The sequence below is a fragment of the Thalassophryne amazonica genome, chromosome 13, assembly GCF_902500255.1.
Source record: "Thalassophryne amazonica chromosome 13, fThaAma1.1, whole genome shotgun sequence".
Lineage (NCBI taxonomy): Eukaryota > Metazoa > Chordata > Actinopteri > Batrachoidiformes > Batrachoididae > Thalassophryne > Thalassophryne amazonica.
This window is the reverse complement of record NC_047115.1, coordinates 30,459,617-30,482,911: the sequence shown is the minus strand read 5'-3', so window position 1 is coordinate 30,482,911 and position 23,295 is coordinate 30,459,617. Positions and strand designations below refer to the sequence as shown.

The window sequence follows — 23,295 nt, the reverse complement described above, 5'->3', positions numbered from 1 at the left end:
ATTAGCGCTAACTGTGTTCTCTGCTGCTAATAACCCTTGTTTGTAGTTTGTCCAGTTACCTATGGACTCTGACTATGGAGGCACTACGTGTGCAAATGCTTATTGTGTTGTTTATTGTTAATCCCCTTGAATTAAAAAGTGCAAGTCGATGCTACAAGCACATGTTGCATTTTAAACACCACTAGCGTGTTAATTAGATTGGGTAGTGTTTATAAAATACGTAGCTGACATTTTTCAAGGGTGATAATAAATTGTGTAAAGTTTCTATAATGATTTGGAATGTGTGTGAGTCTGGAATGTAATTATCAATGTCCATTGTTCACTGTTGTTGCGTAATATCCATAATTTCTCCAAAAGTATTTGTCCTATCAACATTCCACTTTAGTGGCGCTCATCCTTGACCCAAACTACATAAACATACCAAATAGCAAATGTCAGCTCTCCCCAGTTTCTCTGTGTTTGAAGGTACACGCACGCACACACAGAGGCCAATAGGGCAGCACAGTGTCGTTTGGGGGTGGGCGCTAAAAGTGTAAAATATGACGTATATGCCGTAATTTGTCTATTTCAGTGGGGTTTTGGGCAAATTTGGGAAAATCCGGAGCTCAAACGTGTTGAGATGGTTTTGCTGGCGAGAGAACAGAGCTACTCTGGTTAGCTGTGTAGGCTAAGACTTACATGACGTCTCCTACCTCCTCGCCTTTTCTTCTCCTGCGGGAACCGAAAAAAAAAAACTTTTCGCGACTGCTTCGGTGATTGCAGCCAATAACAAAACACATACATGTCAACCCATATGGATTGTCCATAAATTATACAGATTTTTTCAAGTTTCAGAGTCATATGGACGTACAAATAAAGTCGGCTATTCAGCGTTTGGTCTGTAATCAACCGTTTCTGCAACGCGACTCCACTTTGAAGCCATGAACCATTGAAGCAATGCTTCGATCCACTAGTTCGTTGGTTCTTTGATTTGCTGCTTTTGACAACTACAGATTTTGTTTATTTCTATATATGTCCAGAGATCAAGGATCCACCATGTAGAGTTTATTATGTCCAAAGTTTAAGGATCCAGTAACCAATTTCATATTTATTTACTTTAAGACTCAATAAAATGTTGTTCAATTTCAATTCAATTTCAATTTAATCAGCTTATAAAGCGCCAAATCACAACAAAATCCGTCTCAAGGTGCCTCACATAGAACAGTTCAACATAAAAAATTTAAATAAATAAATTAAAATTAAAAAATTCAATACATAATTAAAAACAGAAGTAAAAGAATAAAACAAATAAAAAAAAAACTATTCATAAGAAAGAGAATAAAAATAGGCTTTAAGTCTTGACTTAGAAATGTCCACGGACTCTGACTGCCTCATGATCGCAGGAAGACTGTTCCACAGAGCAGGTGCACGATAAGAAAAAGCTCTTTGACCCGCTGACATAGAAAACCTGTAAAGCCTACTTTTAGTACACAAAAGGTTCACAAGAGGTTTCCTTTTGAATCAATTCCCTTATTCATATAAGGGAATCGATAAGGAATTGGATCGATAAGTGGAATCGATAATGTTATTGATATCAATAAAATCTTATCGATACCCATCCCTAATAAACACAGGGGCGAAGTCGAGGATCATCGACATGCCAGTCTGCAACATCGGCACTGGCGAGGCGATTTTCGATACACTTGATTAAGTTCTGGGGTATGATTTATTTTTATTTTTCAGCTTGACGCATGAATACTAGATCTCCATTGTTTGAAATTCAGCTGTGGAGGAAATACTAATGATCCTGACTTTAATGTCATTGTGGCAACTCATAATATGTGGACAAAAACCCAGTTACGTCATACCGCTATGCGGTTGTGTGTACGGTGATAAAACAGATTTTGGTGTGATTTGGAGGTTCTAAGGATTTTGTGTTGATTTTATAGATTTTCTCACTTGGTTATACAGGTGGACCCTCAAAGGGGTTGACATGTATGAAAACAGTGCACCATTTATCCACATGAAGTTATGTTGTGTATATATTAAATGGAGGTCCCCGTTAGTGGTCAAATCCCGCAATATCACTGAGGGTTCGCTTATGGACCTCACCTTCTATGTTTCTTAGGTATCGTAAGGTTTTGGCCAATAACTGTAAGGAGGGAGGGAGGAATGTGTACTCCCCCAGGAGACAGGTCTGCCACCCCCGACCACCCCGAGGCCTCCGCCTGTCCACCAGCCACGGAGATCTCAGCGCCGCCGTTGGAAGCAACGTCACTTTCACGGTCTACCTTGACAACGTGAGTCATATCACCCCAACACTCTTGTCCATCCCTCACTTTTGTGTCCTCTTTTACCTCAGCGTCTTTCCTCTTGAGTTTTTGTGGCGTTCATATTCACCTCCAAACTATTTGTGACACGGGGGGCTGCGGGGGCGTCTCGGCAGATGCACTTTAGTGGGCCGAGCGTCGCTCGTACGCAGTCAAAGAGAAGCACGGGCGAGTTAAGCTGTCACGACACATGCCACGTCTTACCATCTGTCCTCAGGGAGACTCGCCGAGAACCAGCATCCAGCTCGACTTCGGGGACGGCATCAAGATCATGTATTCCAACGTGAGCCGGAGTGACGACGGCATCAAGCACGTCTACAGAATGACTGGGATTTACCGAGTGGCGGCTTACGCCGAAAACAACCAGGGCTCTGACAGCAGCGCACTGTTTCTACACATCACCAGTATGTGAATAATAAAAACACACACACATCATTATTCATTGCTGCTGCACTGTGCACACCATGAATCTTCTTCATGGACGCTCACACTCGCCACCTCCCTCAATTCCATTTTGCCCATTCTGATGCATTGAGAAAACGCGCACCTGGAGCCCAGCGTACATCACAGTAACGCTGTGTTTTCTCAACGTGTGTGCGTTTGTGTGTGCTCTTGTTGCTCCCTCAGGTCCAGTGGAGCGTATATATCTGTCAGCCCCTATTGTAGCCATTCGGGGAAAGGAGGCTAATCTCACTGCGGCGGTTTGGCCGAGTCACACCAGAACACTGACCTTCTTCTGGTGGTTTGACAACAACTCTGAGGTAATTCTGTCCCGCTCATTTTTATTTATTTTTTATATCTCACCGCCACATATGTTCTATTCTATAACACATTTTTCCATCATGCTTGTGTTTGTGTCTCTGCAGATGTATTTGAACATGATAACTCATTAAGTAAAATATATGGTAGACACTTCATACCTACACCATAGGTATGCGTGTTCCGACTACATTAGCTGCAGATGTTTGAATATTAATGAGTATAACGTTTCTTTCTGGTGATACATATATACTTAATAAATAGGAAACACTTGATACTTAGTCCATAGATTTCCATATGAGGACTACATTAACTTATCAGATATAATGTTTTTGACTTTGCTGTACATATATTTCCATATGATAAGTATGACATTTCTGTGTGTTGATACTTATGTACTTAAAACAAATAGGAGACAAGTGATACTTACACCATAGTTACCCCCGTCCAGCTGATTAGATTTTATGGTTTTTATGTTAAAAAGTAGAAAGTTCCATATTTATGGCAATAAAGATATTTGTCTTACAAAGAAAACTTATGAAGAATACATGGTGGATGTTTGATACTTACACCATAAATATACCTGTGAGGACAACATTAGATTATTAGATGTGATATTTTTTATTTTTTATTCATATTTATCTATAACAATGAGTTAAACATTTCTGTTTGATGATAATTAAATACATCCCTGTGTGGATATTATATTGTTAGTTTTGATTGGTCTTTTATTGTTGTTTGGTTGTTTATTTGTTGCTGCATATATTTGTATACTAACTGTTATAACACAATTTCTGCTGAAAGTAATTAATAATTAGCAGACGCTTGACACTTACACCATAGATTACCTATGAGAACGACATTTGTTTATTAGATTTGATGAGAAAGTGGGGTTTGGTACATATTTTGTACATTGTTGTAAATGCCTATTAAATGGCACTTCATACGTGTACCACAGGTATACCTATGAGTATTATATTGTCTTATCAAACATATTTTTGTTTGTTTGTTTATTTGCTGCATATATTTTATATTAATGAGCGTAACATGATATCTGTTGTAAATACAAATCATAGCCATGATCCTGATACCATAGATATACCTGTGAGAACTATGTCATCTTTTTAGATAGGTGTTGTTTTTTTGTTTTTTTTTTTTTTTTTTTTTGCTGCATACATTTGTATATTAATAATTTAACATGATTTTGCTGGAGAGTAGATGAGCTGCTTAGATTTAAGGGTTGTCTGGTGCATATATTTTCATTTTAATGAAGATGAAATAAATTTTCCCTAATAGCCTTTGAGCCTTGAATAGAATATTGTGTGATAGACTTTATGTGTAGAATGTGTGTATATTATGCTTACATAGGGATGAGACATACAAATTTGATGATTAAAGTGCTGATATGCATAAACAATTCCAACAGCCGTAACTCAGTAACGCTTGATGAGACGTGACGTATTCAGACCGCGAGCGCTGCTGTGTTGACACTGGCGCATTAATTAGGGTGGCCATTTCTAAAACATCACATTTTGTCAAAATTCTAAGGTGCCTAAAATTAGTCAATTCAAATGTCGCCTTGCTTGTGTTTAGTGGATTCTTTTTAAAACTCTGCCAATTTTCTCTTCTTTGTCCTTGTGCAGCTATTTGTAGCCTGAAAGTAGCGGTCTGCCGAGCTTTTACACAAATCATATTTAATGCCGCACCGTGCGACTGTTCGTGTGTGTGTTTCTGCTGGATGCAACTAGAATGGTGGTCATATTTATTTATCACGTAGATGGTATTCACTGCAGCATCCGTGATTATACAACACGTCAAGGGCTGCACACGTATGTAGCTGAAAGGGTGCTGGTGTTTTTTATTTTTTCTGTATAATTCACTGTGTTTATCTTCTTCTTTTTTTAATCCAGCCTATTATAAGCTTGGAGGGAAGCATCACATACAGGTTTCAGAGAGAGGGCAAAAACAAGGTCACGGTCCAAGTTGCCTGTGGGAACACCATCATGCAGGATTCAAAAGTTATAACTGTTAAAGGTGAGTGAGGGAGACAATCTTCAAAGCACTTTAATTGGTCCGATCCTCGGGTCATGAGAATGCAGAATGCTTTGTGGGGGACTTGTGACGCCCCTCAGCAGTCCACTCCACAAGACGCCGTGGTGACTCCAGCATGGACTGATCTATGTATACTCTCCAATTTATAATGGAGGGTGACATCATTTTGGAGGTTTTATTTTCGCTCCTGTTTGTTTGTTTGTTTGTTTGTTTGTTTGTTTGTTTGTTTGTTTGTTTGTGAACTGCCTGGAGCCCACAATTTTTCATATATTGATATGAAATTTTTTTACTGAAGATTCGTATCCTGATAGGCAGGAACTGATTAAATTTTCAAAGTCAGGAAAAATCTTGGAAAAATCCCTGTCCTTTAGCATTGATTGAATTTTTAGACATTCATAACTTGTCAGAAAAAATCAGATTTGTTTCATATTTGAGAGCGTTATGTAGGATGGTATCCTTTATCCACTCAGAAACTTTGATCTGGATCTGATCCAGATTACACTTTTTGTGGCCATTTAAATCTAACATTGAAAATCCCATTTGATATATATATATATATATATATATATATATATATATATATATATATATATATATATATATATATATATATATACAAGGCTGGGTAGGATTACTTTGAAATGTAATCCAAAAGTAATCAGATTACAAGTAATCCACATGTATTCTTTCAAAGTAATCTTACCCAACCTTATATATATATATATATATATAACATTATATCTTCATCATATAATGTTATATCTGATCCAGATTCTGGGTTTTGTGGCCATTTAAATGTAACATTGAAAACCCCATTTAATGTATATTTTACATTATATCTTAATCAAACGTGCCCCAGTCACTCTCATATTTGGAAGTGAGGTGCAGACTGGCACTCACTATCATCTGACAAAGTTTGATTCAGATCTGATCAGGACTGTGGATTTTGTAGACATTTGAGTTTAACATTGAAAACCCCATTTAATGTATATTTTACATTATATCTTAATCAAACATGCCCCAGTCACTCTCATATTTGGAAGTGAGGTGCAGATTGGCACTCACTATCATCTGACAAAGTTTGATTCAGATCTGATCAGGACTGTGGATTTTGTAGACATTTGAGTTTAACATTGAAATCCCCATTTAATGTATATTTTACATTATATCTTAATCAAATGTGCCCCAGTCACTCTCATATTTGGAAGTGAGGTGCAGACTGGCACTCACTATCATCTGACAAAGTTTGATTCAGATCTGATCAGGACTGTGGATTTTGTAGACATTTGAGTTTAACATTGAAAACCCCATTTAATGTATATTTTACATTATATCTTAATCAAACATGCCCCAGTCACTGTCATATTTGGAAGTGAGGTGCAGATTGGCAATCACTATCACCTGACAAAGTTTGATCTGGATCTGATCCGGATTGTGGATTTTGTAGACATTTGAGTTTAACATTGAAAATAACTGTTGGTGTACATTTTGCATTATATCTCAATCAAAAGTGCCTCAATCACTCTAATTGTTCTGTTATGGATTTACCTACACCACCAAAATTGGATGGAGGTTCCAATGTTATGCCTGTTTGTCTGTCTTCCAGTTATCAGTTAGAAACCAAGGGCCAAAGAGCAATGACAAATTGTGCACAGCAAAGATAACCAATGTTCTGTGAAATTATCAGAAAAAGGAATTCAGAAGCCGAACAAGTCGAAAAAACACCTGACAACACCACAAAAAAAAAACTTTGATTCAATTGCATGAACTAAATACATACTCTTGACATTTCATCATATCTATTTTAGCTTATGAAAAGCCACTTCTAACAGGACTTTGACCTTGAAAAGTTTTTCCAAGGTAAATTTTTGTGGAAATGGAAACTAGTGTTGGTGGAGCTTGCGGTCTACGAGCGTGGTGCTCTAGTCTTTGCTGTAAGTACTTTATGAATAGCAAACACTTGAAATTTACTCTATAGGCATGTCTATGAGGACTAAATTAGCTTATTAGGTCTGATGTTTTTCCCCCCTCCATATTCTATTTTAACAAAGTTGACATGATTTGTGTTGAAAATACTTAATAAGTTGTAGACACTTGAAACGTATACTACAGGTATATCTGTGAGCACTATGTTGGGTCCCCCCCATAGTATATATTTGTATTTTAACAAGGTTGACATGATTCCTGTTATAAATAGTTAATAAAGAGTACTCTCTTGAAACTTACACCATATGTATATCTGTGATGACTAAATTAGCTTATTAAATTCTTTTTGCAGCATATACTTGTAAATTTATATGGGTTTTTTTGCAAACTTAATGAAAAAACATGCACTTGAAACTTACGCCATATGTATATCTGTGATGACTAAATTAGCTTATTAGATCCTTTTTTGCTGCGTATAGTATTTGTAAATTTATATGATTTTTTTTTTTTTTTTTTTGCAAAACTTAATGAAAAACATGCACTTGAAACTTACATCATAGGGACGCCTGTGATGGCCAAATTAGTTTACTGGAACAGATGTTTTATAGTCCATATAGTTGTCACACTTGGTGCTTAGACCATAGGTACCACAGGTAAAGGTGCAGGCAACCTGTAGGAGCATCATAATGCAGGATTTAAATGTTCTAACTGTTGAAGGTGAGTGAGCCACTTTAATTGGTCTAATACTCACCTCATGAATATTCAGTACGTTTTGTTGGAAGGGAGGCTGTGTGATGCCTCTCAGCAGTGCACTCAGCAAGACACCACACTGACTCCAGCATGGACTTATCTAATGAATGAAATGTCACCGTATGTGAACACAAAATCTTGAGGAGCAATTAACTTCAGGGTGTGCATGCTGCCAAATAAAAAAAAAAAAAATAAAAATTGCACATCAGATTAATGAAAAGCAAAACTCAAAGCAACATTCATATTCTAACAGCCATCACTTCGTGTTTTTCCCAGAGTTCTTCAGGTCACTGCTGTTGTCGTTCTCGCCAGCTCTTGACGAGCACAACCCTGACATCTCGGAGTGGAGGGAAGACGTGGGCCGTGTGGTTCGGACAGCTCTCTCACAGGTACACCAACTCACTGCTGCTTCCACACTTTTAAAGCCGCCATCATAGGCCCCTAGTGGCTTTCGGGGTCATTACTGTTTTATAACGTGCTGTGTGAGTGGCGGCGAGACACGAAGTTTGATGATCCACATGAGAAAGCTGTGCTTTTTTTTTTAAGTTTACCTGAGATGACATGAGGTGGACACTACAGTCAAGTGTGACTCTGAAATGGTTCTGATGTCAAAATATTTTGCCATGGGAACAATGTCGGATTATTTTAGCCGCAGGTCACGCGGGTCTGTTCTGTTCCCGCAGATGTCCGGGGTCCCTGAGGAACAGCTGCTGGTGTCTCTGTACCCAGGTCTTCCAACGAGCGCAGAGCTCTTCATCCTGCCTGACAAGCACACAGCAAGTGATCACAAGAGAAGGAACGAGGAGCTGCAGGCGGTAAGAATCAAAGAATTCCAGCACAGCGGGTTTGTTAACATGTGAACTTCAATAATAATGATTAATTCCCAACTGTGTAAACAAACTGATCATATGATGCTGATTGCAAGATACTTTTACACTGATAATGATAGGATTTTTTTTTTTCCTCAGCTGTTAATCAAAAATTTGCTTGAGGTTTATTGGCAGAATCTCTGGTGTCTTCCCATCTGTCTGTCCGTCTGTCAATGTTAATGATGAACAGACAATATTAAAAAGTCATATTTCCAAGTTGGAAACTCAGTCAAGGTGGCTTGAGCATAACAAGTCTGATGTCACGTTACTGGTAAAGAACACCTGCTTTATCATGAAAAGAGCTGGCTGAACTGGTTTAGGAATCTGATGAGGGCTTTTCCCTAGAGAGGACTTCCAGGTACATCCAACTAGGAGGAGGCCCTGGGGAAGACCCGGGACACGCTGGAGGGATTACATCTGCCAGCTGGCTTGGGAAGGTCTCAGGATCATCTGGGAAGACTTACAGGGCTTATCTAAGGATATAGGGAAGGTGGGATGAGCTACTTAGTCTGCTGCCACGAGACCGGATTATTGACAGAAAATGAACAATTGAATGAATGAATTACGAGACTTTGACTAAAGCCTAGACGTGAGAGTGACTGAATGGATAGATGGCTGTTCTCAATAATAAATGAACAATTATTTCACTTATCATGGACTGCAAATTATAGTAATCTGTCTTTAGAGCAGTTTGTACTTTGGTAGGGCAGAATCTTATAAAATTAGAATGGGGTGACTGTAGTTGCCGCCATTTCGGGCATTATTTTTGCTGACAGATCAGAGCTTCTGCACATGCAGGTGCTCGCTTTTCAACCATCTTTCCTGCAGGGAATTGTCATAATAATTACCTCAGGAATAAATGTGGAATACATACACCTTTTATTTGGAACAAGAGCATTATCAAGCCCAACGATGAACCTATGCAAGGTATTAGCGAGGTGTATGACCTACAATAGCAAGTTTTATCATAATCTATGAATTCACTGTTGCATTACCACATACCCCCCGAGGTTTCAGAGACGTGCCCCACTGGTGGCCACAAATAGAACTGAAATGTACCCAATGTCAAATTTCTCCAAGATCTTGATGTGAGGTGACCCTGTGTACCAAGTTTCACTTTGATATGCCAAGTGTTTTTCAAGATCTATCATAGACATCGACCAGGCTGACACACACTTACACACAGAAGGACAGATGCACACAGGTTCTGGCTACTGCAATCCTATATTGTATGTAGACCTTGAGGCCCATTGGTGCCTGAGCTCATCCCTTGATTCTATAGCATCAAGCGATTAAGAATCTACAAGGGAGGTGATGGTCTAGTGGTTAACCCTCTGGGGCCGACGCCATCGTATACGACGGCTAAGACCAAGCTTTACTAAATTATAAATAACTGTTTAATGATATGAGATAAAAACTTACTTTTTTTTTGCTGATAAGTTAACTCAGCGGACTTTCGAGCCAGCCATCTTTGTAGTCCTCATAGAAGCTGTGTGATGACGTGTGCAATGTGAGTGTCCAATTGGAATTGGTTCACCGTCACATGGTTTTCCAAAATCCAATCATAGGGCAGATTTACCTCACGTGAAAAGCCAAAGATCGTTTTCAGGAGTGATATGTTACTAGTTGGCCCATTTGAATAGCCCCCTGGGTGCTCCAATGAGTACATACTATTGGGCTCCATGCGCCCTGCGTCATTACGCACAGCGATCAGTGAAAGAAGACGGAGCAGACAGAGAGCCTCTGATGACAATCTCAGGTGCTCAAACAAAGAGTGTGTAACTATCAGGATTGCTCCACTAGTTTGCAGGTGAATATTACTGATAACTCTGTTGCTTTCTCTGTGTAAAGCACTGTTTACCAAATCAATGGAGCGAGGGGGAGGGCCGCTCCTCAGACTGTAAGGAGCCAAAGTGGGCCAAAGTTTGATGAAAGCTGCTTTAGGAGCAGCACAGAACACTCCAAAACACAGTAGAAGTAGAAGTTTGTGATGTAACCTTTGTGTAATAGCAGACAGAAATTGCTTTGAGATGAGACAAACTAAATGCATAGACCATTTTGTATATATTGTTCAAAATATGCATTTGTGTTTATTGTATGAATGTTTTTGTTGTACAGTCTTTCACACAAGACCTCAAATTACCTTTATGAAGTGTTAAAACAGTTGTTTATTATAGTTTGCTGTGTGTTTTGAATAAATGTGTGGAAATTTCCGCTTTATTTTTTCCTTTCTTATTTCTGATTGTAAACCTTTATTAAACCTTTATAAAACACAACAAAAAACATATACATTATGAAAGCACAGGTTGTCCTGAAAAAAAGAGACATAAAACTTGATTGTGGGATGCAGGGAGAGCTGTTAACAGCAATAATCAGACATTTATGCCAGGCGAGTGAACTGTCCAAAAAATGCCCTCGGACCCCAGAGGGTTAAGTGTTGGGCTTGAGACCAGAGGATTCTCAGTTCATATCCCAGCCTGACTGGAAAAATCACTAAAGGGCCCTTGGGCAAGGTCCTTTATCTGCTAGTTGCTCCCGGTGTGTAGTGAGTACCTTGTATGGCAGCACCCTCATATCAGGGTGAATGTGAGGCATTATTGTAAAGTGCTTTGAGCATTTGATGCAGATGGAATAGTGCTATATAAAGGCAGTCCATTTATCTTGTCCAAGGACATAGACGGAAGTGTAACTAGGAATTAAACCCAAGTCTACATATTGGTTGCCTATCTTCTCGTCCAACACATTCTTACTCCCAAGTTATCACATTTTGATCCAAAACTGACACGACACTCAAATGTGACAAGTTGGGTAGCCCCTTCGGGTCATTTAGTGTCGCAACGGGAAATGCTAACCTTAACCTTAACCCCTTAACACCCGATATTTTATATAGCTGTATATAAAAAAATGTTTTGTGTGTGTTTTTGCCTTTAAGTAGATGGTAAATAATGTTGAGATTATTAATTTCACTTTTGCACAAAAACTAGATAGTATTCTGGTAATGACTTTATGTTATGTTATAATAATAATGATGGTATGTTGCAAATTTGCAACAACGAGCATACAGGTCAATTTGGTAAGTTGCATATTTGAGTCAGAGATTGTAGCATATATGCGACGATGGGCGTTAAGGGGTTAACATCAATCATGATCATAACCCAAACACAGTTGAATGTTCCATAATGATGAAAGTTAAGCAGATAATTCTGTCTGTTATCGGAGAGAAATGCCACGACTGTAAATTGACATGTTTCCCCAAGTGACTACGTGTACGTTTGTTGTCAGGTGGTGATGATGTCACCTCGCCGTAATCCCAACATGCATTTCTGAGCATTAAATGTGAAACAATATTTGCATATTGTGGAAATTTGTAGGAATATACGCAAAACATCACCCTAACAATAATGTTTGTTTTCTTGTGTTGGTGTCCAACAGCTGTCTGATATTTTTGCCACGGTCCTGAACCAAGGCCTCATCCAATTTGAACTGAAAGCCGATATTCACATTATTGTGTACATCACTCAGCAAACTCTGGGTAAGTTTGCTGTTAACAGTGTATGACTAGCTTTTGTCATTTTTGCCTGTTTTTTGTTTTCTAAGCTTTTATGCAGACACACGCAAATGACGCATTTCCAATATGCCTATAGGCATCATGTTTGGCCTGTTTAGCAACACTTCCACTGTTTGCATTTGTTATGCTTTAGCTTCTGCTTGCTGATGCACCTCAGATAAGGTGTTTGTCTTCATTTGCATGATTTGACTGAGTTTTGCTCATAAACTGGAAAATAAAGCAAGAAAAAAAAGACAACAGTTCGTTTATTCTGATTCAGTTTATCACAACTTTCAAACAGCTTTTCACAGTGCATCGGTTTTCCAGCAGGTAGACATTACTTCTCTTTGAAATCAACTGATCAATGAGCTCACCGACAAGGAAGGCGTTCGGTGTGCTCTGAGGAAATCGACAGGGTCACTGGATTATTAGCATATCATAAAAGTGTGTCAATCAACCCCCGGATGGCTTTAACCTTTTCATCCACCAACTGATCTGTCTTCATTTGTGTCTGCGTTGCCTTTAAAATGATCGAGAAAGGTCACAGACTTCATACACTCCTCTGGAGGAGAGAAAGACGCGCAGCGAGGGGGAAATGCTTTTATAAATGCTGAGATGCAATATTCAAACAATGACCGTGCATAAGTTATCTTCTAGAAGAACAACAGGGAGACTCTTCCTCTTGAAGGTTCCACTAAATCCCTCAGGGGTGTGACCATGAACTATATATATATATATATATATATATATATATATATATATATACTCAACAAAAATATAAACGCAACACTTTTGGTTTTGCTCCCATTTTGTATGAGATGAACTCAAAGATCTAAAACTTTTTCCACATACACAATCACCATTTCCCTCAACATTCCACAGGCCACAATTGACAACCTGATCAACTCTATGTGAAGGAGATGTGTTGCACTGCATGAGGCAAATGGTGGTCATACCAGATACTGACTGGTATCCCCCCCAATTAAACAAAACTGCACCTTTCAGAGTGGCCTTTTATTGTGGGCAGTCTAAGGCACACCTGTGCACTAATCATGGTGTCTAATCAGCATCTTGATATGGCACACCTGTGAGGTGGGATGGATTATCTCAGCAAAGGAGAAGTGCTCACTATCACAGATTTAGACTGGTTTGTGAACAATATTTGAGGGAAATGGTGATATTGTGTATGTGGAAAAAGTTTTAGATCTTTGAGTTCATCTCATACAAAATGGGAGCAAAACCAAAAGTCAATCAATCAATCAATCAATTTTTTTATATAGCGCCAAATCACAACAAACAGTTGCCCCAAGGCGCTTTATATTGTAAGGCAAGGCCATACAATAATTATGTAAAACCCCAACGGTCAAAACGACCCCCTGTGAGCAAGCACTTGGCTACAGTGGGAAGGAAAAACTCCCTTTTAACAGGAAGAAACCTCCAGCAGAACCAGGCTCAGGGAGGGGCAGTCTTCTGCTGGGACTGGTTGGGGCTGAGGGAGAGAACCAGGAAAAAGACATGCTGTGGAGGGGAGCAGAGATCGATCACTAATGATTAAATGCAGAGTGGTGCATACAGAGCAAAAAGAGAAAGAAACAGTGCATCATGGGAACCACCCAGCAGTTTACTTCTATAGCAGCATAACTAAGGGATGGTTCAGGGTCACCTGATCCAGCCCTAACTATAAGCTTTAGCAAAAAGGAAAGTTTTAAGCCTAATCTTAAAAGTAGAGAGGGTGTCTGTCTCCCTGATCTGAATTGGGAGCTGGTTCCACAGGAGAGGAGCCTGAAAGCTGAAGGCTCTGCCTCCCATTCTACTCTTACAAACCCTAGGAACTACAAGTAAGCCTGCAGTCTGAGAGCGAAGCGCTCTATTGGGGTGATATGGTACTACGAGGTCCCTAAGATAAGATGGGACCTGATTATTCAAAACCTTATAAGTAAGAAGAAGTATTTTAAATTCTATTCTAGAATTAACAGGAAGCCAATGAAGAGAGGCCAATATGGGTGAGATATGCTCTCTCCTTCTAGTCCCCGTCAGTACTCTAGCTGCAGCATTTTGAATTAACTGAAGGCTTTTTAGGGAACTTTTAGGACAACCTGATAATAATGAATTACAATAGTCCAGTCTAGAGGAAATAAATGCATGAATTAGTTTTTCAGCATCACTCTGAGACAAGACCTTTCTGATTTTAGAGATATTGCGTAAATGCAAAAAAGCAGTCCTACATATTTGTTTAATATGCGCTTTGAATGACATATCCTGATCAAAAATGACTCCAAGATTTCTCACAGTATTACTAGAGGTCAGGGTAATGCCATCCAGAGTAAGGATCTGGTTAGACACCATGTGTGGTCATCCATGTCTTTATGTCTGTAAGACAATCCTGCAGTTTAGCTAATTGGTGTGTGCCCTCTGGCTTCATGGATAGATAAAGCTGGGTATCATCTGCATAACAATGAAAATTTAAGCAATACCGTCTAATAATACTGCCTAAGGGAAGCATGTATAAAGTGAATAAAATTGGTCCTAGCACAGAACCTTGTGGAACTCCATAATTAACTTTAGTCTGTGAAGAAGATTCCCCATTTACATGAACAAATTGTAATCTATTAGACAAATATGATTCAAACCACCGCAGCGCAGTTAATACCTATGGCATGCTCTAATCTCTGTAATAAAATTTTATGGTCAACAGTATCAAAAGCAGCACTGAGGTCTAACAGAACAAGCACAGAGATGAGTCCACTGTCCGAGGCCATAAGAAGATCATTTGTAACCTTCACTAATGCTGTTTCTGTACTATGATGAATTCTAAAACCTGACTGAAACTCTTCAAATAGACCATTCCTCTGCAGATGATCAGTTAGCTGTTTTACAACTACCCTTTCAAGAATTTTTGAGAGAAAAGGAAGGTTGCGTTTATATTTTTGTTGAGTGTATATATATATATATATATATATATATATATATATATATATATAGATTTTTTGATGAGCCAAATGGGATGGCTGCAGATGTCACTAGTAGACATTGGGAGGTACTAAGAGGTGGTGCTTAAGCAAGACAATCATGACCTGCATGACACAAATAAAACCTGAACACACCCTGTATCTCAGAGTTACAAGACAAAGATAAATCTGACAGGCTGGGTGCTGCTTTTCATAGCGGGTCACTTGGGGTGTGGGTGTTAAAAACTATAACCAGAATATTGCCTCAATAAGGGCCCCATCACACTCAGACGTAGACTTGAAGAACCCACTGCAACCTGAAAACTTTGATAAACACAGCTGGGATGTGGTCAAAATGGAAAAATGTGCTATTTCTATGTCTGTACTTCACCCTGATTACGTCACTGCCACATACTCACAGTGTCTCACACGTTTCCACTAATTTCTTACCACATCAAATTCATTCATACAATGTTTTTACTATGAACAATCACATTGCACTACACACATCACAGTCTCACCCTCACTCGTGCTGTTTTTATCAATACTGTGCCACACGCTGCACTTTTTTATTTGTTCTGCAAGTTTTCTTGTGTCTACATGTAGGTTCAACAATTAATGACTGTCTGAAAAGCAGCCTCTGCTAATGGGGCCTACATGGACACAGCTGTCCTGCATACAGTAGCTGTCACTCAAAGTAACCACACAAGAGTATGACTTAAAACAGCTTAAACTGATGGGTTATTTTAAAAAGTATTCTCCCATACAGTTGTTACAGCGACTGCTCCTTTATTTTAATGTATCTGTTAATTTATGTTTGATGCCTGCTTTTAAAATCTGTTTTGTGTAGTAGCACTTTGAGATTTGCCTTTTACTAAATAAAATTAACTAATTATTGTTATTACTATTATTATTATGGACAGAGGAAACTCGTTTTACAGACCAAAACATGTTTAATGCTGCTGTAAATATGGTGATTTTAACATGTGCCTCTATGGCGAGTGGCTCACTTGTGGAGCCAACCTCAATTGGACATTTGGAGGAGTGCAAGGTTTGGCACTTGAGCGTTGGCTTCATTTTTGAGCAGCGGATGTTGTGGCTTAGTGATGACTAGCAAGAAGCAGCTCCTTTTTCTTTCAGGAAAAAAGAAAAAGCTCAACACATTTATTCCAATGATCTGACTTAATGCGTCTGCCTTTCAGCACCACTGGTGGATTCGAACGCCATCCACAGTGGGTCGGCCATGCTGTTGCTGCTCACTGTAGTGTTTGTCGGTTTGACAGCGTTCTTCATCTATAAGTTCAAAAGGTTTGTTCCCTCAAAGAAGCACATGATTCAGACTACGTTTCAAACTCGTTCTCTTCTTCTCACAGCTGTCTTGTAATGTTCTTGCTGCAGGAAAATCCCTCCCATCCATGTCCAGACTGAAGACAGCCATGAGAAGGATCCTGAAGTGATCAGTACCGTGAGTCCGAGTGACAGCATGTCCAAAGTCAAGCTCAGTGAGTTTCCTTCCCAGAAAGAACTCATAGAAAAGGAGCTGGAAGCAAGGAGCAGAGGTATGTTACTGCTCACCAACATCTCCAGTCAATCTCTTATTATGTAGGTGAAATCAAAAGCTGCAGTTTATACACAGTTGCAGTTTATGCAGTTTGTCCAAACTGTGAGCAAACACTCAAAGTATTTAACACACTCTGGCTGGTTAGCGGGAGAGTCAGTAATCAATCAGTTAAACTCGGTCAGTATCAAGAGGAATACTTTACCTGCACATTTATCAATTAAAATTATGACTGCGTTCACATTACTGGCTGAAGTGGCCTCATTTTATTGCTTTTTTTTTGGAGGTTCGGCGGGGGTATTCTTCTTCTTCTGTTTGTGGACACTTCACATTCTTGTTTGCAAGTGAAATCCCCCCCCCCACACCCCAGACTAAACTCAGAGTTAAGTGAGCTAGCCAGTGTTATCACCATTTAGACCACTGTTTCCCGACCCTGGTCTTCAAGGACTCCCTGCTCTACCAAAAGCGATTAGCTCATTCAAGCGTGCTCGCTCAATCAAAAGTTAACAGACACAGTTTGTTTGTTTCTTTCTTTTTTTGGGGGGGGTCAAAATAAATTGTTTCTTAATAATTTTTTACTTATTAGTATTTTCCTTATCTCTATGTAGCGGGATGAAAGTCCCAGGTCCTGATTGAAAAGACGTTCCCGCTAGCTTGACTAACGCGGAATTCCCCTTTGGCTGACCTGGTAGAGGAATGGTCTTTAGTGCGAGCCGTCCGGGTTCGATCCCACCGCCGTCCCGGCCACAAAGGTCCTGCGGTCACATCTACATTTGTATTTCTTAAAAAAAAAAAAAAAAACACTTCAGCTTTGTGTGCACAATTAATACACTCCAAAAACAAATGCAGTGCTCAACTTAAATAAATTAAGGTAAACAAAAAAAATTGCATGGATCTTTTTGAAGTATAATTCCAACTCAGCCATCCCACTACTAAGTCTAATTTTCATTTAGATTGTGAACAATTTTGTTCCATCTTTTTTGTTATCAGCTTACTAAAATGTGAGCATGCAAAAACTTTTTTTTTCATACTGAAAATACTCTTCAATTAATTCATACAAACGCTCCCCATGAAGCATTTTTTAGAGTGTAGCATTACTTAAGTGGTTTATTCATTCCTTTGGCATTAGTATTAGCATTTAACTTAAAATTTCACGTTTGAGTGGCAGTGTCTTAGCATCACATGACTTAAAAGGTGATGCTCGCAGTACAGTTTAATATTTCGCCATCCTGCTGCTCTGACTTTTGTATTCTTATTGAACTAATGAGCAAAGTGTTCATACAGTGAATTTGAAAACATCTTCATCAGTGCAGTTATGCCACATTACAGTATTTGCCACTTGCACATCACACACACACAAGAGCAGCATGTGCAGTGACCGAACACGAGCATGTGATTGCCCCGACATTAGAAGGACAAACAAATAGGTCGCTGCAGACAGAGTCTTTAATACAAGCCGCGGTGCTCCTGGCCCAAACTTGGACTGCAAGACTTTGCTCTTCTTCGTTTCTCAGTCGTCTCCTCGTCCTTGCACATCTGAAAGAAATTATCTGCTTTTTAGGTCACCTTTGAAAGTGTTTATCTACAAAGGGCAAAGCAACATGGGATCTTTGATTTGGGTCTCGGTAGATGAACTGAATGTGCAACCTGCTGCTCAAAGATTGAATTCTTGCAGAATACAAATACTTTGACATATCAAACACTAACATTTGCATCATGATCATCATTTATTAATCTCATAATTAGCTTTATTGGTTTATCTGCAGACGTGTGCATAGCGTAAGGATATAATTAATGAAAATGTCATTTCAGTGGGGTTTTTTTATATTTCTTACACTAAATCTGAAACATGCAGTGAGATGTGTCTTTTTTAATGCCAACAGAATGTAACTCTGATTTTTCTTGTAAATTAAACCTTTTCATTGCCTTTTGGAGGATAGGAATCACATTAATGCCAGAAGAAAAACATTAATCGGCTTTAATTAAATTTATATCAAATTCAAGCCATTTTAATGTGTTCTCATTTTAATCCAAACCGTATATCAAGCTCCAAGAAGCAGATTTATCGCTGTGTTAAATCTGCTAATTATTGATCGTTTCTTGCAGCACGGGCATAGTTATGAAGTTAGACTCTGAAAAAGTTAAATATAAGATGTTAAAAAATAGGTTTGAGCAATTAAAATCAAGATTTGAATACAGGTACTGATTAGGTCAGGATCTAAATTTGATTTATGTTAATAGAAACTGGCTTTAAACTAATGCCTGATGAGCTCATGTTTCATAATTAGCAGAAATTTACATTTTGTGAAGAAACGGGAGAATGCCATTAAGGTGTAATTGGAATAAAGATATATTAAGCCCTAAAAACTCTCAGCATTATCCTAAAATGGTCTTCAGAATAGGTTTTAGAGCTGTCAAGTTAGTATTTTCCAGCAAGCAAGAGAATGTTTTCAAAGAAAACCTTGCCTTGTAATTTTTTTGTTTTTTTTTTTGTTTGTATTGTTTTTTCCCCACAGTCACAAATCCTCACAAGTCAGCATTTTGGGAGTTGACATGTTGTCATGTGAAGCTGAGTATGACACACTTTTGTGTTCTATTTACAAAAGCAAAGTGGGAGTGCTAAAAAAAAAAGATAAACAAAGGGTTATATATGGATCTGGCTGTATCCGCTGTGGCGACCCCGAACAAAAACAGGAGCAGTTGAATGGACAACAATATATGATGTACAATGGGGTAAAAAAGTATTTAGTCAGCCCCTGATTGTGCAGGTTCTCCCACTTACAAAGATGAGAGAGGTCTGTAATTTTCATCATAGGTACACTTCAACTATGAGAGACAAAATGAGAAAACAAAAACCAGAAAATCACATTGTAGCATTTTTAAAGAATTTATATGTAAATTATGGTGGAAAATAAGTATTTGGTCAATAACAAAAGTTCAACTCAGTACTTTGTAAGATAATCTTTGTTGGTAATGACAAAGGTCAAATGTTTCCTGTAAGTCTTCATCAGGTTTGCCCACAATGTAGCTGGTATTTTGGCCCATTCCTCCATGCAGATCTCCTCTAGAGCAGTGATGTTTTGGGGCTGTCGCTGGGCAACATGGACTTTCTGTTGTGAAAGTGTAGGAACACGGACCCACAACAGGGGGCGCAAATGAACGGACAATGGAGGAAGTCAAATAACAACACTTTACTGTTGTGAAGAAGCACAACCAACACGGCGAATTACAATTGTAGACAAGTAGTCAATTCACAAAAAATGTGTCACATGGGCAGGCTCGAAGATAAGAGATGTCCGTCCAAAGCAGAACCGGAACCACACGATTTCCTCCGCCACCGAACCCCGGGAATACTGGAGCCGCCAAGTCCCGAACACCCAGGTGGCCACTGCCTCCGCTTGTCGGATCTGGTACTGCTGGCGAGGAACAAAAACAGTTAGATGTGGGTGCGTGTGCACCCAGCAACACGTATGGTGGGGAAAACCACCTCCACCTCTCGTCGAAAAAAGAAACAGAATATCTGCTGTCCAACACACACAAGCAACAGATATTCCTGTCAGAAAGTCAACACAGTCAGCTGAGAACGTTACCTCCTTGGTAGAGCGATATCTCGGCAAAGAGGTGGAGATGTCGTCTTGCTGATATACCACTGAAGATCAGATGATTGGTGACAGCTGTCATAGGTGATAAGTGACAGCTGTCACCCCTGCTGCTCCTGTGAGGCGGCAGCACCCTCTGGTGCCTGGAGCCCGCACTCCAGGCAGGGTGCCCTCTGGTGGTGGTGGGCCAGCAGTACCTCCTCTTCAGCGGCCCACACAACACTTTCAACTCCCTTCACAAATTTTCTATTGGGTTGAGGTCTGTAGATTGGCTTGGCCACTTCAGGACCTTGAAATACTTTTTACGGAGCCACTCCTTTGTTGCCCGAGCGGTGTGTTTGGGATTGTCATGCTGGAAGACCCAGCCATGTTGCATCTTCAATGCTCTCACTGATGGAAGGAGGTTTTGGCTTAAAATCTCATGATACATGGCCACGTTCATTCTTCCCTTAACACGGATCAGTCATCCTGTCCTCTTTGCAGAAAAACAGCCCCAAAGCATGATGTTTCCATCCCCATGTTTCATAGTAGATATGGTGTTCTTGGAATGCAACTCAGCATTCTTCTTACTCCCAACACGACAAGTTGAGTTTTTACTAAAAAGTTCTATTTTGGTTTGATCCGACCACATAATATTCAACCATATGCTCTCTGGCAAACTTCAGTGGGGTCTGGACATGTACTGTCTTAAGCAGGGGGACACGCCTGGCACTGCAGGATTAGAGTCCCTCTCTGCGTTGTGTGTAGCCTTTGTTACTTTGGTCCCAGCTCTCTGCAGGTCCTTCATCAGGTCCCTCCATGTAGTTCTGGGACTTTTGTTCACCATTCTCATGATCATTTTGACCCCATGGGATCACATCTTGCGTGGAGCCCCAGATCGAGGGAGATTATCAATGGTCTTGTATGTCTTGTATGTATGTCTTCCATTTTCTTACAGTTGCTGCCACAGTTGATTTATTCACACCAACCTGCTTGACTGTTGTAGATTCACTCTTCCCAGCCTGGTGCAGTCCTTTGACAGCTCTTTGGTCTTGGCCATGGTTGAGTTTGGAGTCTGACTGTTTGAGGCTGTGGACAGGTGTCTTTTATACAGATAATGAGTTCCAACAGATGCCATTAATACAGGTGGAAGACAGAAGAGCTTCTTAAAGAAGAAGTTACAGGTCTGTGAGAGCCAGAAATCTTGCTTGTTTGTGGGTGACCAAATACTTATTTTCCACCATAATTTTCAAATAATTTTTTTTAAAAATCCTACAATGTGATTTCCTGGAATTTTTTTTCTCATTTTGTCTCTCAGAGTTGAAGTGTACCAAAGATGAAAATCAGACCTCTCTCATCTTTCTAAGTAGGAGAACTTGCACAATCAGGGACTGACTAAATACCTTTTTACCCCACTGTATATAGCATAAGCATATACTGCAAGTCTGATTATTTTTGTAATGCACATCAAACAAATATTTTCTCCCAATCTGAATCATGTGAAGACGTTCGTGGTCAAAGATAAAGTTAACTTCCTATTGCTTTGTGCACACTGCTGATTTGAACGTACTGACACTGCATGCTGAGGTAAACGTTGCACCTCTGAATGCGCAGGTGCCTGCACAACCTGCATCTACAGTGAAGTTGATCTTATCCTCACCTCCCTCACAAACTCAGCCCGCCTCTGACAGCACAGGTTCACGCATCGAGACAAACAGGGGGCTTTAAGAAAACAATAAAAGGCTGCAACAGTGAATCTGGAATCAAATCTTCAACATCATCTGTATAACCATTTGATCTTCTTGTAAAATATTAGCCTACATCGAAGAGTTTCTTTTCCTCGTGTAGATAATGTCTAAACAGCAAATAATAATAATAATCCAGAGATATCATCTTGTTTTTCTGATCATGTCCTCCAACTGCATCAGTCAGATCTTCACCCCCTGTGGACTTTTTTTTAAGGAACTTGTGATTTTAAAGAAGTTGGCTGGGTCTGTATTTATTCTATTTTTGTTTTGTTTCCCTATTTCCAGGAGGAATCGGAAGAAATATGGAAAGGATTGTTACAAGGGAATTTCCAAACTGTACTAATGTCTAAGACTGAGTAGGTACCGACTGCTGTGTTTCGACTGTGCTCAGTTGTTTGCTTTGTTGCTTTTGTTTTATGTCATGGATAGAATAAATATCTGCTTTATGGAGGTGGATCTCCAGCCAGACTCTTTGGCCTCTACTTTCAGGGCGGTGAACTGCAACAGTCCAGAACTGCCGCTTCAGGTAGAGGTGTGATGATGCATTGCTGTTTGATAATTCCCGCTACAAAAATGAAACAAATTCCAGATACAGATTCTTTATTGTCATTGTATCCAGTACAATGAAAGGTGAGGTGCAAGCCGTTCAGTGCAACTATAAAACCAAGTAAACCATGCACAGACTGGTAAGGTCTGGAGAAGAAAAGAAAAACATACATAACATTTAAATCGAATGGAAAAGGTATGCCCAGAGCACAAATTAAAGAAATTTAAAAAAATAAATAAAAACGTAGTAGCAAAAATGTACAAACTGTGGTAGTGGTGCAGCTTAACTAAAATTTCCTTTAAAAATTGTTCATTTTGTGATAACAGCATGGAATTTAGTACACATATTCTAAATTAACTAATGTTTATTTTCAGATATGGAGCCATCCTGGATCCGACCTCTAATCAAAAAGAATTACACAGGGGTCAAAATTTAAAAATGCTCCAATCATGTTGAAAACTATACCACATTTGTCTGATCATAATGATTCCAAAAAGATATAGTTTGGATTATCTATGACTGAATGTTCTGGAGTTATTGGGTAAAAACAGCAAAAATGGTGACAAAGGTCAGTTTCAGTTTGTACAGGGGTCAAAAGTTAAAGCTGCTCCAATTTTGGTAAAAAAAAAAAAAAAAAAAAAAATGATGCAAATTATTGGTTGAGTTAATAGCATTTTAAAAAGGAATAGTTTGCACCATCTGCC

General features: G+C 39.2%; 1 protein-coding gene across 1 annotated transcript in view; it reads left to right on the top strand.

Annotated features, from left to right (window-relative positions):
- The window catches only part of sorcs3b (sortilin related VPS10 domain containing receptor 3b), a 154,070-nt gene extending 131,441 nt beyond the window's left edge, over positions 1-22,629 (top strand). Inside the window, exons 18-27 of the mRNA XM_034184870.1 lie at positions 2,108-2,279; positions 2,527-2,713; positions 2,937-3,070; positions 4,979-5,102; positions 8,073-8,185; positions 8,480-8,611; positions 12,098-12,197; positions 16,363-16,468; positions 16,559-16,719; positions 22,330-22,629. Coding sequence (XP_034040761.1) covers positions 2,108-2,279; positions 2,527-2,713; positions 2,937-3,070; positions 4,979-5,102; positions 8,073-8,185; positions 8,480-8,611; positions 12,098-12,197; positions 16,363-16,468; positions 16,559-16,719; positions 22,330-22,394 — 1,294 coding nt within the window. The 3' untranslated portion in view covers positions 22,395-22,629. The remainder of the gene's footprint in view (positions 1-2,107; positions 2,280-2,526; positions 2,714-2,936; positions 3,071-4,978; positions 5,103-8,072; positions 8,186-8,479; positions 8,612-12,097; positions 12,198-16,362; positions 16,469-16,558; positions 16,720-22,329) is intronic.
- Positions 22,630-23,295: the final 666 nt, after the last annotated feature.